General features: G+C 50.6%; 1 protein-coding gene across 9 annotated transcripts in view; it reads right to left on the bottom strand.

Moving 5' to 3' along the window:
• Window positions 1-16,573, bottom strand: part of RPH3AL (rabphilin 3A like (without C2 domains)) — a 170,205-nt gene that overhangs the window by 22,428 nt on the left and 131,204 nt on the right. For all 9 annotated transcript variants that reach the window (XM_055367070.2, XM_055367076.2, XM_055367073.2 and 6 more), the window contains one exon: window positions 11,234-11,408. In XM_055367070.2, coding sequence (XP_055223045.2) covers window positions 11,234-11,408 — 175 coding nt within the window. The remainder of the gene's footprint in view (window positions 1-11,233; window positions 11,409-16,573) is intronic.

Below are 16,573 nucleotides of genomic sequence, written 5' to 3' on the forward strand. Positions count from 1 at the left end.
ACATCAAGTGAGCCACTCAAGTGATCGTGAAACTCCCATTTTTCTTAAAACTCCCCACCTGGAACAAATCCAAAACCTGTAAGGGAACCTGTGTGTCACCCTGTTCTGGAACAGACCTTGAAGGGAACCAGTGTGTCACCCTGTTCAAAGCCACCCAGGAGGCCTGCGCTCCCCTCTGGGGAAGGATGGACGGTGGGAGGCAGCAGGATTCCTGCAGAGAGGCCTGAGGAGGGACAATGACCCAGGCCTCAGCAGAGAAGGGAAAAGGAATTTGCCTCCCAGCCGGAGCTGCCTGTGTCCCAGCCTGGGAGCTTTTTGGTTCCTCTCTTAGGGCATGGACGTGAGGAGGAAATGGGTATTTACACCCTGTGAGCAGGGCTTTTGATGGTGCTGGGCAAAGTGGAGAGGCCTCCCCAAATCTGGCCAGGCCACAGCCCAGTGACAAGGCTTTCAATGATACCCCAGGATCCCAGGCCAAGGTCCACATGGTAAAACCTCATGAATCCAGAGGTCCTGGCCCCCACCCGAGAGCCCTCTGAACACTGGCTTCAGGCCCCTGGTGTCAGGAGCTCAGTCATAACTGAGAAAGGCAGGCAGAAATGACACAGCAGGCCGGGTGTGGTGGCTCATGCCTGTAGTACCAGGACTTTGGGAGGCTGAGCCAGACAGATGACTTGAGCCCAAGAGTTGAAGACCAGGCCTGGACAACGTGGAATCACCCCGTCTCTACAGATACAAAAAAATTAGCAGGTGTGGTGGTACATGGCCAGCTACTTGGGAGGCAGAGGTGGGAGGATTGCTTGAGTCCGGGAAGTCGTGTGCAGTTAGCTGAGACTGAGCCACTGTACTCCACTCCAGCCTAGGTGACAGAGTGAAACCCTGAGAAAGAAAGAAGAGAGAAAGAGAGAAAGAAAGATAGAAAGGAAGGAAGAGAAAGGAAGGAAGAGGGAGGAAGGAAGGAGAAAAGAGGGAGGGACAGAGAGAGAGAAAGAGAAAGAGAGAGAGAGAGAAAGAAAAGAAAAGAAACGAAATGAAACGAAACTCCAGGGCAGACCTAGGCAGCGGTGCCTGCGGGTCACAGCTCTGGAGGTTGAAGAGGAGAAGCCGCATCCTGTTAACTGTCCTCGGCGTTGGAGGCAGAGAACAACGTCCATCTGAGAATCGCTTCCGCGCGTAGTGACTCCAGCCGCGCCTTTATCGTTCTTCCTTTCTTTACAGTGACAGCTGGAACTGCAGCACCCATCTTGTGACCATGAGGGAAAGAGAAGAATTGCAAAGACATCTGTCCTGACATCACTGAAGCTGCTGAACCGAAGCCGTGGCTCCTTCCTCTGAGCTTCGTATTTTACGAGAAAAACATGTACTCTTTCGCTACTCAAGTATGCCATGTTGGTGTGGCTACTTTCAACTCCCACCCCCAGCAACTCTGTCTCTGTGCACAGGGTGGAAATCCAGCTTGAAGGCAAGCAGCCTGTGGAGGGGGTGAGCCCAGCTGTAAAGGTGTTACACCCCGGGGCCCGCAGCACCGGTGCCGCCATTTACACCTCATATACCACAGGGGACCACAGAGACCAGGCCGTATGCAAAAGCTGACTTTACTGCTGTCATATATGAGCAATGATATGCCAGGAAGAGCAGGGCAGAGCACACACTGTCTGCAGGGATCAGGTGGAGGGGCAGAGACATCACTCAGAGGCAGACCCTGTGACCAGGTACCAAGAGGTACTCAGGCCAGGCCGTTCCCCACCCCCTCCTGGGGAAAGAAGGAATACCCTGCTGGGACCCACCAAGGGGTCTGCAGGCAACTCCTTGGCCAAAATCAATACCCAGCGTCCAGGGGAGGGAGAGAGCAGCAAACTCAGGTAGTCAGCGCACCTGTCCTGCAGGTGCAGTGCAGTCACTGGGTCTCCCTGAGATAACACAGAGGACAGGAACACGTCTACTCTTTCCCTAATACTTTCATTGTGTTATTTTTAACATTTCGATCTTACCTATCTGCAGTGTGTTTCTGGATACACCTAGAAGGAGAAAGAAATCTAATTGCACCAGCTCCAGTTATGAGATAGGTCTGTTAGCTTCTCATTGAGTTGAAAAGCGACTTATGGTTGGCGTCCATACATTCTCAGGCTACCCTTTCTCTATTCTTGTCTATTCCACTTGTCTGTTTATTCCTACAAATAAATATTCTGTTTATCCTGATGCCAATACTATACTGTTCTTACTGATTTCAGTAACTTTATAGTAAGCTTTAAAATTTGGCTGGATAGTTCTTTCCACTACCCTCCCGATTCTGTTTTGTTTTGTCTTGTTTTTTGAGAGATAGGGGTCTCACTCTTTCACCCAGGCTGGAGTGCAGTGGTGCGGTCTCAGCTCACTGCCGCTTCAAGCTCCTGGGCTCAAGTGATCCTCCCACCTTGGCCTCCTGAGTAGCTGGGACTACAGCTACGTGCCACCACACCCAGCTAAGTCTTACAAATGTATCTGTAGAGACAGTGTCTCTTTATGTTGCACAGGCTAGTCTTGAACTCTCGACTCAAGCAATCCTCCTGACTTGGCCTCCCAAAGTGCTGGGATTAGAGGCATGAGCCAGTGTACCCAGCCTACCCTTGCTATTAAAAAGAGTTTTTTGGCCAGGTGCAGTGGCTCACGCCTCTAATCCTAGCACTTTGGGAGGCCAAGGTGGATGGATCACCTGATGTCAGGAGTTCAAAACCATCCTGACCAACATGGAGAAACCCTATCTCTACTAAAAATACAAAATTAGCGGGGCGTGGTGGTGCAAGCCTGTAATCCCAGCTACTCAGGAGGCTGAGGCAGGAGAATCACTTGAACCCAGGAGGTGGAGGTTGCAGTGAGCTGAGATCATGCCATTCCACTCCAGCCTGGGCAACAAGAGTGAAACTCCGTCTCAAAAAAAAAAAAAAAAAAAAGGGTTTTTTGTTGTAAGCTATTCTCCACCTTATGAATTTTAAAAATTGAAATATAATTTATATACCATAAAAGGTACCCTCAGAAAGTATACAAGTCAGTGGTTTTTAGTATAGCCATACATTTATGTAACCACCACGATCTAGTTTCAGAGCATTTTCATCAGCTCTGTGTACCCATTAGCAGTCAGCCCCCATTCCCCTCCCCATCCTCCCCAAGCCCTGGCAACCACCCATCTACTTTCTGCCTCTGTGCACTGGCTTGTTCCCGCCGGCTCGTATAGATGAGATCACACAACACGCGGCCTTTCGTCTCCGGCTTCTTCCACTTCGCATGGTGTTTTCAAGGCTCATCCAGGCTGCAGCGTGGATCAGCACTTTCTTCCTATGACTGAATAACGTTCCACTGTGTGATTACACCATATTTTATCCATTCATCAGATGATGGACCTATGAGTTGTTGCCACTTTTTGGTTATAATGCTTCTGTGAACAATTGTGTCCTTATGAATATTTAAAAATCATCTTAGGCCGGGCACGGTGGCTCATGCCTGTAATCCCAGCACTTTGGGAGGCCAAGGCGGGCAGATCACAAGGTCAGGAGATCGAGACCAGCCTGGCCAACACGGTGAACCCTGTCTCTACTAAACATACAAAAAATGAGCTCGGCGTGTAGCGGGCGCCTGTAGTCCCAGCTACTCAGGAGGCTGAGGCAGGAGAATTGCTTGAACCCAGGAGGCAGAGGTTACAGTGAGCCGAGATTGTGCCACTGCACTCCAGCCTGGCGAGAGAGTGAGACTCCATCTCAATAATAATAATAATAATAATCTCGTTGGCCAAGGATGGTGGCTCATGCCTGTAATTCCAGCACTTTGGAAGGCCAAGGTGGGTGGACAGCTTGAGCTCAGGACTTTGAGACCAGCCTGGACAACATAGTGAGACCCCCATCTCTACAAAATACACGAATTTAAAAGTTTGGTAGGTGCAGTGGTGTGCACCTGTAGTCCCAGCTACTGGGGAGGCTGAGGTAGGAGGATCACGTGAGCCCGGGAGGTCAAGGCTGCAGCGAGCCATGATTGCGCCACGGCACTCCAGCCTGGGTGACAGAGCAATACCCTGTCTCTAAAATTAAAAAAAAGTAAAAAAACCTAGAAATTGATTTGAATGTCCATCGATAGGTGATTAATTATAATACATTATATTGTGAGATTTTACTCAGCCATGAAAATGAATAATGTAAAATCTGTATCCGTTGGCCTGGAGGGATGCTCATGATATTCTTTTAAGTGAAAAAAGCACCATGCAGAGTGATGGGTAAGAGCCTATTTTTACCGCTAAAACAAAAGCCAAAAAAACCCCACCCCTTTATCAAGTATATGTTTGTAGGAACACAGAGAAAGGGTTTGGAGATGAGGGGAAGTAGAAGAGATGTTTCTTTTTCTTTTTTTCTTTTTTTTTGAGAGGGAGTCTTGCTCTTTCTCTTTTTCACACACCTTTGAACTAACTCGCTAAAATATATCTTGTATTCTTATGTAATTAAAAATTAACAAAGAAAGGACTGGCATGGTGGCTCATGCTGGTAATCCCAGCACTTTGGGAGGCCAAGGCAGGTGAATTGTTTGAGGCCAAGGGGTTTGAGGCCAGCCTGGCCAATATGGTGAAACCCCGTCTCTACTAAAAATACAAAAATTAGCCAGGTTTGGTGGTATATGCCTGTAATCCCAGCTATTCAGGAGGCTAAGACTTGAGAATTGCTTGAATCCAAAAGGTGGAGGTTGCAGTGAGCCGAGATCACACCACCACACTCCAGCCTGGGTGGCAGAGCAAGACTGTCTCAATAAAAAAAAGAAAAAAATTAACAAAAAACTTTAAAGGAGGAAGAAAAAGGAACCCACCTCAGAAACATCAACCCTTTCACCTGATTGCTCTGTGGGTTGAAAAGTTCATGACTTGTAGTATCTATTCATGATTACCCTTCCTCTATTGACTACCTTCCTCTATTGACTACCTTCCTCTATTGGTCACCTTCCTCTATTGATTACCCTTCCTCTATTACTTTCCTCTATTGATTACCCTTCCTCTATTGACTACCTTCCTCTATTGATTACCTTCCTCTATTGATTACCCTTCCTCTATTGACTACCTTCCTCTATTGATCACCTTCCTCTATTGACTACCTTCCTCTATTGACTACCTTCCTCTATTGATCACCTTCCTCTGTTGATTACCCTTCCTCTATTGATTACTTTCCTCTATTGATTACCCTTCCTCTATTGATTACTTTCCTCTATTGATTACCCTTCCTCTATTGACTACCTTCCTCTATTGATTACCCTTCCTCTATTCACTACCTTCCTCTATTGGTCACCTTCCTCTATTGATTACCCTTCCTCTATTGATTACTTTCCTCTATTGATTACCCTTCCCCTATTGACTACCTTCCTCTATTGACTACCTTCCTCTATTGATCACCTTCCTCTATTGATTACCCTTCCTCTATTACTTTCCTCTATTGATTACCCTTCCTCTATTGACTACCTTCCTCTATTGACTACCTTCCTCTATTGATTACCCTTCCTCTGTTGACTACCTTCCTCTATTGATCACCTTCCTCTGTTGATTACCCTTCCTCTATTGATTACTTTCCTCTATTGATTACCCTTCCCCTATTGACTACCTTCCTCTATTGACTACCTTCCTCTATTGATCACCTTCCTCTATTGATTACCCTTCCTCTATTGATTACTTTCCTCTATTGATTACCCTTCCTCTATTGATTACTTTCCTCTATTGACTACCTTCCTCTATTGATTACCCTTCCTCTATTGATTACTTTCCTCTACTGATTACCCTTCCTCTATTGACTACCTTCCTCTATTGACTACCTTCCTCTATTGATTACCCTTCCTCTATTACTTTCCTCTATTGATTACCCTTCCTCTATTGACTACCTTCCTCTATTGATTACCCTTCCTCTATTGATTACCCTTCCTCTACTGATTACGCTTCCTCTACTGATTACCCTTCCTCTACTGATTACCTTCCTCTACTGATTACCCTTCCTCTACTGATTACCCTTCTATTGACTGATTACCCTTCCTCTACTGATTACCCTTCCTCTACTGATTACTCTTCCTCTACTGATTACCCTTCTATTGACTGATTACCCTTCCTCTACTGATTACCCTTCCTCTACTGATTACCTTCCTCTACTGATTACCTTCCTCTACTGATTACCCTTCCTCTACTTATTACCCTTCCTCTACTGATTACCCTTCCTCTACTGATTACCCTTCTATTGACTGATTACCCTTCCTCTACTGATTACCTTCCTCTACTGATTACCCTTCCTCTACTGATTACCCTTCTATTGACTGATTACCCTTCCTCTACTGATTACCTTCCTCTACTGATTACCCTTCCTCTACTGATTACCTTCCTCTACTGATTACCCTTCCTCTACTGATTACCCTTCCTCTACTTATTACCCTTCCTCTACTGATTACCCTTCCTCTACTGATTACCCTTCTATTGACTGATTACCCTTCCTCTACTGATTACCTTTCTCTACTGATTACACTTCCTCTACTGATTACCTTCCTCTACTGATTACCTTCCTCTACTGATTACCTTCCTCTACTGATTACCCCTCCTCTACTGATTACACTTCCTCTACTGATTACCTTCCTCTACTGATTACCCCTCCTCTACTGATTACCTTCCTCTACTGATTACCCTTCTATTGACTGATTACCCTTCCTCTACTGATTACCTTCCTCTACTGATTACACTTCCTCTACTGATTACCTTCCTCTACTGATTACACTTCCTCTACTGATTACCTTCCTCTACTGATTACCTTCCTCTATTACCTTCCTGTATTGATTACCTTCCTCTATTGATTACCTTCCTCTATTGATTACCTTCCTCTATTGATTACCTTCCTCTATTGATTACCCTTCCTCTATTGATCACCCTTCCGCTATTGATCACCTTCCTCTATTACCTTTCTCTATTGATTACCCTTCCTCTATTGATTACCTTCCTCTATTGATTACCTTCCTCTACTGATTACCTTCCTCTACTGATTACCTTCCTCTACTGATTACCTTCCTCTACTGATTACCTCCCTCTATCGATTACCTTTCTCTATCGATTACCCTTCCTCTATTGATTACCCTTCCTCTATTGATTACCTTTCCTCTATTGATTACCTTCCTCTATTGATTACCCTTCCTCTATTGATTACCCTTCCTCTATTGATTACCTTCCTCTATTGATTACCTTCCTCTATTGATTACCTTCCTCTACTGATTACCCTTCCTCTATTGATGACCTTCCTCTGATTACCTTCCTCTATTGATTACCTTCCTCTGATTACCTTCCTCTATTGATTACCTTCCTCTACTGATTACCCTTCTTCTGATTACACTTCCTCTATTGATTACTTTCCTCTACTGATTACACTTCCTCTACTGATTACCTTCCTCTACTGATTACACTTCCTCTATTACCTTCCTCTACTGATTACCCTTCCTCTACTGATTACCCTTCCTCTACTGATTACCCTTCCTCTACTGATTACCCTTCCTCTACTGATTACCCTTCCTCTACTGATTACCTTCCTCTATTGATTACCCTTCCTCTATTGATTACCTTCCTCTATTGATTACCCTTCCTCTATTGATTACCCTTCCTCTTCCAACAGGGCATGAGAAAGAAAATAGGGTGGCCTGGGATGCAGGGAGAAGAAGTTGGGAGCTACAGGTGCATAAGCCTAAGAGATGTGGGATGTAGGGAGAGGGAGAGAGGGAGAGAAGGGAAGAGAAGGCGGGGGAGAGAGAGAGAAAGAACTGGAGGTGGCAAAGAGGCTTAGAGAGAGGCTGAGACAGCGAGCAAGCTGGTGCTGTGATCAGCTCCAAGCCAGTGAGAGGGACTGTGGGGCAGGAAGAGGATGCTGGCCCCGGGGCCCTCGGAGGCAGGGTCCCAGGAGGATCAGCGTCTGGTGAGAGCAGGGTGGTTTTCACAGCCTCCGAGTATCTCCTGGGACTTTCCAGCAGACCCCAATCCAGAGGATCCACACTCTACTGCAAGAGCATGGGGCCACTGCCCTCCTCGCCCATGAAATTAAAAGGCCATCTTTTAATTAATTAAAAGGCCAAGTCTGCATGCCTGAGGAAGTGAGGGGGGCTCTGCTCCTCCCCAGGGTGTGCGCATGTGCATGGGAGTATGTGTGTGTGTGGGCAACTGTGTGTGTGCATATGAGTGCGAGTGTGTGTGCGTGTGAATGAGCATGTAAGCTGTGTGCATGAGTGTAACGCTAGTGTGTGTACATGTGTGTGTGAGCTTGTGTGTTTGCATGTGAGCAAGTGTGTATGCATGTGTGCATGTCAGCATGTATGTGTGTGCATGTGGATGTGTGTGCATATGGATTCAGTGTGTGGATGTGTGTGCATGTGAGCATGTGTGTGCATGTGGATATGAGTGTATGTGGATGTGTGTCGATGTGAGCACATATGTGTGCCTGTGGATGTGTGTGCATAAATGTGTGTGTGCAAGTGTGTGTAGGTGGATGTGTGTGGATGTGTGTGTCCATGTGGATGTGTGTGTGCACATGGATGTGTCTGTGTGTACGTGGATCTCTGTGTGTGTGGATGTGGTTGTGTCTGTGCATGAATGTGTGTGTGCAAGTGTAGGTACACATGCTTGTGCATGTGGATGTGTGTGTGTGTCCATGTGGATGTGTGTGTGCTTGTGGATGAGAGCATGTGTGTATGTGGATGTCAGTGTGTGTGTACATGTGTGTGTGGATGTGTGTGTATGTAGATGTCAGTGTGTGTGTGGATGTGAGCATGTGTGTGTGGATGTGAGTGTGTGTGTATGTGGATGTCAGTGTGTGTGTGGATGTCAGTGTGTGTGTGGATATCAGTGTGTGTGTGTGCATGGTGATGTGTGTGTAGGTGTGAGCGTGTGCCAATGCGGTTGTGTTTGTGTATGTGTGTGTGCATGAATGTGTGTGTGCAAGTGTAGGTACACATGCTTGTGCATGTGGTTGTGAGTGTGGATGTGAGTGTGTGTCCATGTGGATGTGTGTGTGCGTGTGGATGTGTGTGTGTGCATGAATGTGTGTGCAAGCGTAGGTACGCATGCTTGTGCATGTGGATGTGTGTGGATGTGTGTGTTTGTGGATGTCAGTGTGTGTACGTGGGTGTGTGTGGATTTCAGTGTGTGTGTGTGGATGCCAGTGTGTGTGTACGGGGGTGTGTGTGGATGTGGATGTCAGTGTGTGTGTGGATGTGAGCGTGTGTGTGTGTGGATGTGAGTGTGTGTGTGTGGATATCAGTGTGTGTGTGTGCGCATGGTGATGTGTGTGTAGGTGTGAGCGTGTGTCAATGCGGTTGTGTTTGTGTGTGTGGATGTGAGCGTGTGTCCATGTGGATGTGTGTGTGCGTGTGGATGTGTGTGTGCGTGTGGATGTGTGTGTGTGCATGAATGTGTGTGTGCAAGTGTAGGTACGCATGCTTGTGCATGTGGATGTGTGTGTGGATGTCAGTGTGTATGTGGATGTCAGTGTGTGTGTGGATATCAGTGTGTGTGTGTGCATGGTGATGTATGTGTAGGCGTGAGCATGTGCCAATGCGGTTGTGTTTGTGTGTGTGGATGTGAGCGTGTGTGTGTGTGTGTATGCCCTGACTTGGCGCAGACGGGGCAGTGGCAGCTCTTGAAGTGGGGCGTGGGCCACAGCTGCCCCCACAGGCCTTCAGCCTCTCCGGCTCACCTGGCTCCAAGCAGCATTTTAAACCCACAGGTGCCCACCAGCTTCTGCTCCCACCGTGTGAGGGACATGGACAGATCTCGAGGGCTCAGCAGGAGAAGGCCTGAGGTCCGAGGGTGGCAGAGGGACCAGGTGGAGGACCGCCACTTCTCCATCCAATCTCGGGCCACTCAGTTCCAGGCTGGGCGGCCACGGTGCCCCTCAGGCCAGTGTCCCAGCCAGGCCTGCACCCCCTCCTCCTGAGGGACTCCCCGCCTGCCCGGTCTCCACTGCATTGCATCCCACGGTCCCCACCAATGTCTGTCCGTGGCAGCGATGTCGGGGGTGAACTCACAGGCAGCAGAGGTGTACGCAGCATCCGGTAGGACCAGCGAGGAGAGGCTGCTATGAGGGAGTCGGGGTGCTGAGGACAAAGTGCCTGCAGGCTGCACACCAAGGCACAGATGCTGACCTGCCTGGCAGGTCCACGTATGGGGGATTTATACCTTCTACATACGTCACTGGACAACTTTCACATGTTCGTAATAAACATGCATTACTTTTGTAACAAGAAAAAACAGCCCGAATGACATAAAGATGGTCAGATGTCAGGTCACAGCCGAAGACCAGGATGTCCCAACAGCCCCTGAGAAGCGGCCACCAGGTCTGTTGTCATGGGCCCACTTCCTCCAAGACGAGCCATGATCCGAATGAGCCTCCCTCACCCCTCTGCCTGCTGTCTCATCTAAGACCCTCAGACCCTGAGTATTTGGCAGAAACGTGAGCACTTCAGAGCAAAAGGACCCAGACACCAGAGAGGGTAAAAGCCTGCCCTTGGATCCCAGCTCGGCCACACACCTGCCGAGGAAGTCCCTCCTCTTCTCTGAGCCACAGGTACACCCATCTATAAAACGCAGTCATTAAATAACTTCTGAGCCTGTTGTGAGACCAGGAACTTTGAAATAAAACCACAAACATCAAAGCATCATGAAAGCTGCAGAGAGCGGTCCACAACCAGGCGCCGCGATCATTGCCAAGTGGGGCGGCCACCTGGGACACACACACCTTACTGTAGCCACCAGAATGCCCAGGGACACTGGGGTACAAAGTCACCATACTTATTAGGACCAGGGAAGCCAGGAGTCCTCCCTTACCGAGACACAAGACAAGTGCCAGGAAGAGATGGTGAGGGCCTGCCTGGGAAAGATGTAGGTTTTATACTTCGCAAAATACCTTAATTGACGTCCCATTTCTGTGAAGATGCGTATTGCTGCTCATGGCACCCTTGCCCCCAGAGCAGTACTTGTATGTGATACTGCCCCCCGTGGGCCCTCCCGCCGCACTGCTGCACAGAGCGAACAGTCACCTGCTGGAGGTCCCCGCTGGTCACTCGGGAGAAGGTGTGGAGCTGAGGGCACAGGGAGGGACGCATCACCAGAGTGAGCCTCGTGGATGGAGGGTGCGGGGGACTGGCCTTGTGCCTGCAAACTGCCGGGCTGGCTGATGACCCAAACTTTACAGGCCATCCTGGGAGAGAGGCAGAGGGGACTTACCTCTTCCTCGGGCCCACGTGTAGATGCGGCTGGTCTCGGAGCTTCTGGGCTCTCGCTCTGCCGGTTCCATGGGCAAAGGTCGGAAGTGGGGGTCATCAGCTCGGCCAGGGGTCTTCAGGGGCAAGATATACTTGGGGAGCCCTTTGTAGAACCAGGCCCCCGACCTCTTCCAGACCTGAGTGGGGGAAGAGAGTTGCTTGGGGTACAGGACGCAGAGGAGCCTCCCCTCCTGCTCCTTGCCCAGATGACGGGAGGCAGGACGCGGAGAGCTAGGAGCAGAGTGGGAGTGGGAACTCTGGCTCTGCCCTCCCTGGCCGATGGGCTGGGCTGTCACTTACCTTCCCAGGACTCAGGACAACTAGGAGCTAAGTCCCATGAACTCTCCAAACCTTCTTTCTCTCCCTTATTTTAGAGTTGAGGACTTGCTCTGCTGCCCAGGCTGGAGTGCAGTGGTGCAGTCATCACCCGCTGCAGCCTCCACCTCCTGGGCTCACGCAGTCCTCCTGCCTCAGTCTCCTCAGCAGCTGGGATTACTGTACCTGGGTCTACACCTGCTTTAAAGACAAGCCCATGTCCTCCTGTTTCTCTCTTGCAGAGCGGGGATCTCAATACGGGCCCGGCATGTGAGAAATATTTATGAAAACTGTCCTCTGTTACCATCTGCATCCTCCCCCACTCAGATCCTAGAGATTGCCTAGTCAGACCCCTGCCCATCCCCAGTCCTTTCCAGCCTCTGCTGGAAAACTCCTAGTGACAGGAAGCCCACAAGCCACCAGGCACTGCTGAGTCTCCTCTAGATCTGCCAGTGACTGGCACTTCCTTCCCACCAGCTGACCTCCCAGGTACTTTCTCTCGCTGGCCCAAGGCAGGGAGCTGCATGGGACAGACTCCCAGCCACAAGTACCTGCAGGCACCTCCCCCTGCCCCCAGCTCTCCTCCCTGCCAGCTGACCTCCCGGGCACCTTCTCTCGCTGGCCCAAGGCAGGGAGCTGCACGGGATGGACTCTCCCAGCCACGTGTACCTGCAGACAACTCCCCCTGCCCCCAAGCTCTCCTCCCTGCCAGCTGACCTCCCGGGCACCTTCTCTTGCTGGCCCAAGGCAGGGAGCTGCACGGGATGGACTCTCCCAGCCACGTGCACCTGCAGACACCTCCCCCTGCCCCCAAGCTCTCCTCCCTGCCAGCTGACCTCCCGGGCACCTTCTCTTGCTGGCCCAAGGCAGAGAGCTGCACGGGATGGACTCTCCCAGCCACGTGCACCTGAAGACACCTCCCCCTGCCCCCAGCTCTCCTTGGTGCCATGCCCAGATCCCCGGCTTCTCAAGGACAACACCCTGGTTCCTCAGCTGTCCCAAGTCCCCTCTCATCGAGCCACCTCTTCTCGCCATGTTTGTCACTGCCCCTCGGGAGAGGGGCTCAGAAGTGGCCACAAAGCTCCAGACTTGTTCTGGCTGCCCCCATGGCACAGCCACTGGCTTTCCACCCTCTTTCCTGCCTCAGTTCTATCCTCCTTGCATCCTGAGCCTCCCAGGAGCCCCTCTTGACCCTATGTAGTCCCCCAGGGACTCTGAGAGCCAGGTGGGTCAGAGGGGGCCTGCCAGGGCCCAAGCAGGCACTTATCACTGCCCTGAGGAAGTGGTGAGAGTCACCCTAAAGCTGGCCAGACAGACACCCCCAAAGGCTGGCAGAGCCCCAGGAATCCGGGGATGCCCACCCTGAACTCACAGGGTGGCAGGTGCTCTGGGTCTGGGACGCACAGCCCCTTGGGCTCTGAGGGGCCCCTCTGTTCCTCTAATACCCCCAGCTTGGACACCCAAGCTCCCCACTCCTGCTGTCCCTGGAAGCAAGGCTGAATCAATGGCAGCTTCCACATGCTCGCTGTGTGGCTTTGAGTGAGTTACTTAACCTCTCTGAGCCTGAGTTTCTTTATTGATTAAATTGATGAAACGTGATAGCTGCTGAGAAAGTTGGAAGTACTCAACCGAGCAAAGGGCACCCAGAAGGTGTTCACAAGATGCCACCTGCCTGCCTCCTTCCTGTCCCTTCCGCTCGAGGCTCCGGGGCGGAGCAACAGAGGCTGAGGGAGAGCCAGGCTGGACCACATCACAGCCTTGGAAGCTCTTCTCTGAGGACTTCTCAGATGGGACAGCCTCTCCAACAGGAACAGAAAGGACCGCCTCTTGGAGAGAGCCACCGATTAGAATTCAGAGCAGCCGCTGAGTTAAGGTCCCTAAATTTTTCATGCCTCCTTCAGAAAACACCACATACTGTATAGCCTCTTTTCTGATGAAGGAAATAAATTCAGGGTATTTAGTCACGAGGGGTGGGAGCCTGTAAACGAACACTTTGCAAAAACCTCAACTGACATGACCCTTCTCAGAGAAGGGCAGGCCAAGGTTCCGAGCCGACGTCCTGAATCTGAATCCTGGGTCTGGCACCCAGCATCTGGTGTGATTTGGACACGCTGACCTCGCTGGCCCTCAGTTTCTTCATCAGTAAGCAAACACAGGAGCAGGGCTTATCTCACTGGGAGGACTTGAGGATCAGGCCCAAGAACGAACGTGAAGCCTCAAGGGCCAGTGCCAGGCACGGAGCAGCCTCTCCACAGAGGAGAGGCCCATGGGCACCACCGCCACCCGCCTCCTGCCACCTGGCAAACACAAACAGCTTTATCACCAGTGGGCCAATTCCCCACTGGAAGAATTCAAAACCAGAAGACCAGAATCCACCTGATTCTGAGACATTGCTTCCCACCCCCCAAAACTTCCTCTGCATCACATTAGTACTGTGGGATACTAACAAGAGCCAAGCCAAAAAAAAAAAAAAAGTTTTCCAATCACATACACTTGAAAAGCACTAGGTTAAACCAAGCTCCATCGCTGCGGGACCTCTCAGAGCCTTTACCAAGCTCCGTCGCTGCGGGACCTCTCAGAGCCTTTACCAAGCTCCGTCGCTGCGGGACCTCTCAGAGCCTTTACCAAGCTCCGTCGCTGCGGGACCTCTCAGAGCCTTTACCAAGCTCCGTCGCTGCGGGACCTCTCAGAGCCTTTACCAAGCTCCGTCGCTGCGGGACCTCTCAGAGCCTTTACCAAGCTCCGTCGCTGCGGGACCTCTCAGAGCCTTTACCAAGCTCCGTCGCTGCGGGACCTCTCAGAGCCTTTACCAAGCTCCGTCGCTGCGGGACCTCTCAGAGCCTTTACCAAGCTCCGTCGCTGCGGGACCTCTCAGAGCCTTTACCAAGCTCCGTCGCTGCGGGACCTCTCAGAGCCTTTACCAAGCTCCGTCGCTGCGGGACCTCTCAGAGCCTTTACCAAGCTCCGTCGCTGCGGGACCTCTCAGAGCCTTTACCAAGCTCCGTCGCTGCGGGACCTCTCAGAGCCTTTACCAAGCTCCGTCGCTGCGGGACCTCTCAGAGCCTTTACTAAGCTCCGTCACTGCGGGACCTCTCAGAGCCTTTACTAAGCTCAGGTGCACAGGGTTATCCCAGAGGGCAAAAGGACACATCATGCTCTCTATCCGCAATCTGCCTGGATGGTTTTCCTAGAGAAACTCGACCTTAGTAATGAGTCTGCATGGACTCGGCACTTAACTGGGCAGGGCACCTCCTTATGCTCACAGTGCCAGGCACGGACTGCCACCTTCAGACTAGGTCCCTGGCATGAATCCCTCACTGCCCCTTCCAGCCAACCTGTGTGAAGGGCCTGCTTTTGTGCGGTTCTTGAACGGCCTGGAACCTGTCTGGTGGGATGGGTGCTTCATGGCACCTGCTTTGGAAAACCCTTTCTGATCCTCTTGGAGCCTTCCTACAACACGTATTTATTTGAATGCGTAATGCAGGCACATGGTCTAAAAATCCACAAAGTGCAAAAGTAGCCAGTCTCCTCCCCCATTCCCAGAAGCATCGAAGAAGCTTGGTTATTATCTCCACTTTTCAGGTGGGGAAACTGAGGCTCCAACAAGTTCAGCAATTTCCCCAAAGCCAGCACACCCCTCTGTTGGCCTCTACTCCACACGGAAGGCCCCAGAGTCTCACCCAACAGTTTACAGATGCAAAGCAGATGCTCACTAAACTGCGGTTGAGTGGTGAATAAATCCTCAGTGGCTCAGATGTCCGTGTGGACCCTTAGTGTCCTACAGGCAGGACACCAGAGCGGAGGGGACTGCCTGACAGGAGGAAGCAGCAAACACACAGCAGCCACCAAGGCCACCCCATCTCTGAAGAGCTGCTGCAAGGCTCATTAGAGCAGGTAACCAAGTCCAAAAGGCCACAGGGGCCATGGGGTGCCAGCCAAGGCCTCGCTACGCCTCCCTCTGATGAGCAAAGGCTCTGCTCACCCTGCCCTGAGCACGCCACCTCCCTGTCCTCCACCGTGGGCTGGGCCTGGGGGACCCCAAATGAAGCAGACCCTTAAGAACCATCTGTGAACGGCGGTGCCTGTGCAGGCTTTGAACCGCACACCACACTGTCTCCCCCACCCGCCTTGGAAGTTTTCTCTTTTTTTTTTACTTTTTTTTTTTTTGAGACAGGGTATTGCTCTGTCACCCAGGACAGAGTGCAGTGGAGCAATCGGCTCACTGCAGCCTTCACCTGCCCAGGCTCAGGTGATCCTCCCACCTCACCCTCCCGAGTAGCTGGGACTATAGGTGGTGTGTGCCAATACACCCAGCTAATTTTTGTATTTTTTGTAGAGATGGGGTTTCACCATGTTACTCAGGCTGGTCTCTAACTCCTGGGCTCAAGCAATCTGCCCACCTCTGCCTCCCAAAGTGCTGGGATTACAAACATGAGCCACCACACCTAGCCTCTCCCTTTTTTTATTTTCCTGAAAAATACATACCTAGCATACAAAATTAGCAAAACAAAAAAGTAAAATGAAACTAGGCCACCTATCACATCACTGCACAGAGACGCCCTGCTGACCATGGCGGTGTGAATTTTCTTACACCCTTGCCTGGGAAAACACACTATTTGTTTTTTGTTTTTTTGAAAACTAGGCTAATGTAGATGCAACCTGTTCCCACCCTCCTCCCCAACACCTCACTACGCATCACAGCAGTCGTTCCGAATTCATAACTTCTCCATCATCGTTTTTCATTGCTCCACAGTTTGGATTTATTAAACTTAATTAATCCGGCACCTCACCGAGGGACATTTGTTTCCAATCCTCCTCCTCACGGGCAGCACGGCAGCCATCACCCCGCACCCACCCCATCAGCCCAGTGATCGGTTATTGCCTTAGGGAAAGACAGGTTGATTTTGCCCTTTTCCAAAATGTTTGGGACAGAAGTGCTTCAGATTTTGAATTTTTCTGAATTTTAGAATATTTGCATTATACTTAA

Source organism: Gorilla gorilla, chromosome 19 (assembly GCF_029281585.2).
Source record: "Gorilla gorilla gorilla isolate KB3781 chromosome 19, NHGRI_mGorGor1-v2.1_pri, whole genome shotgun sequence".
In the NCBI taxonomy this organism is placed as follows: Eukaryota; Metazoa; Chordata; class Mammalia; order Primates; family Hominidae; genus Gorilla; species Gorilla gorilla.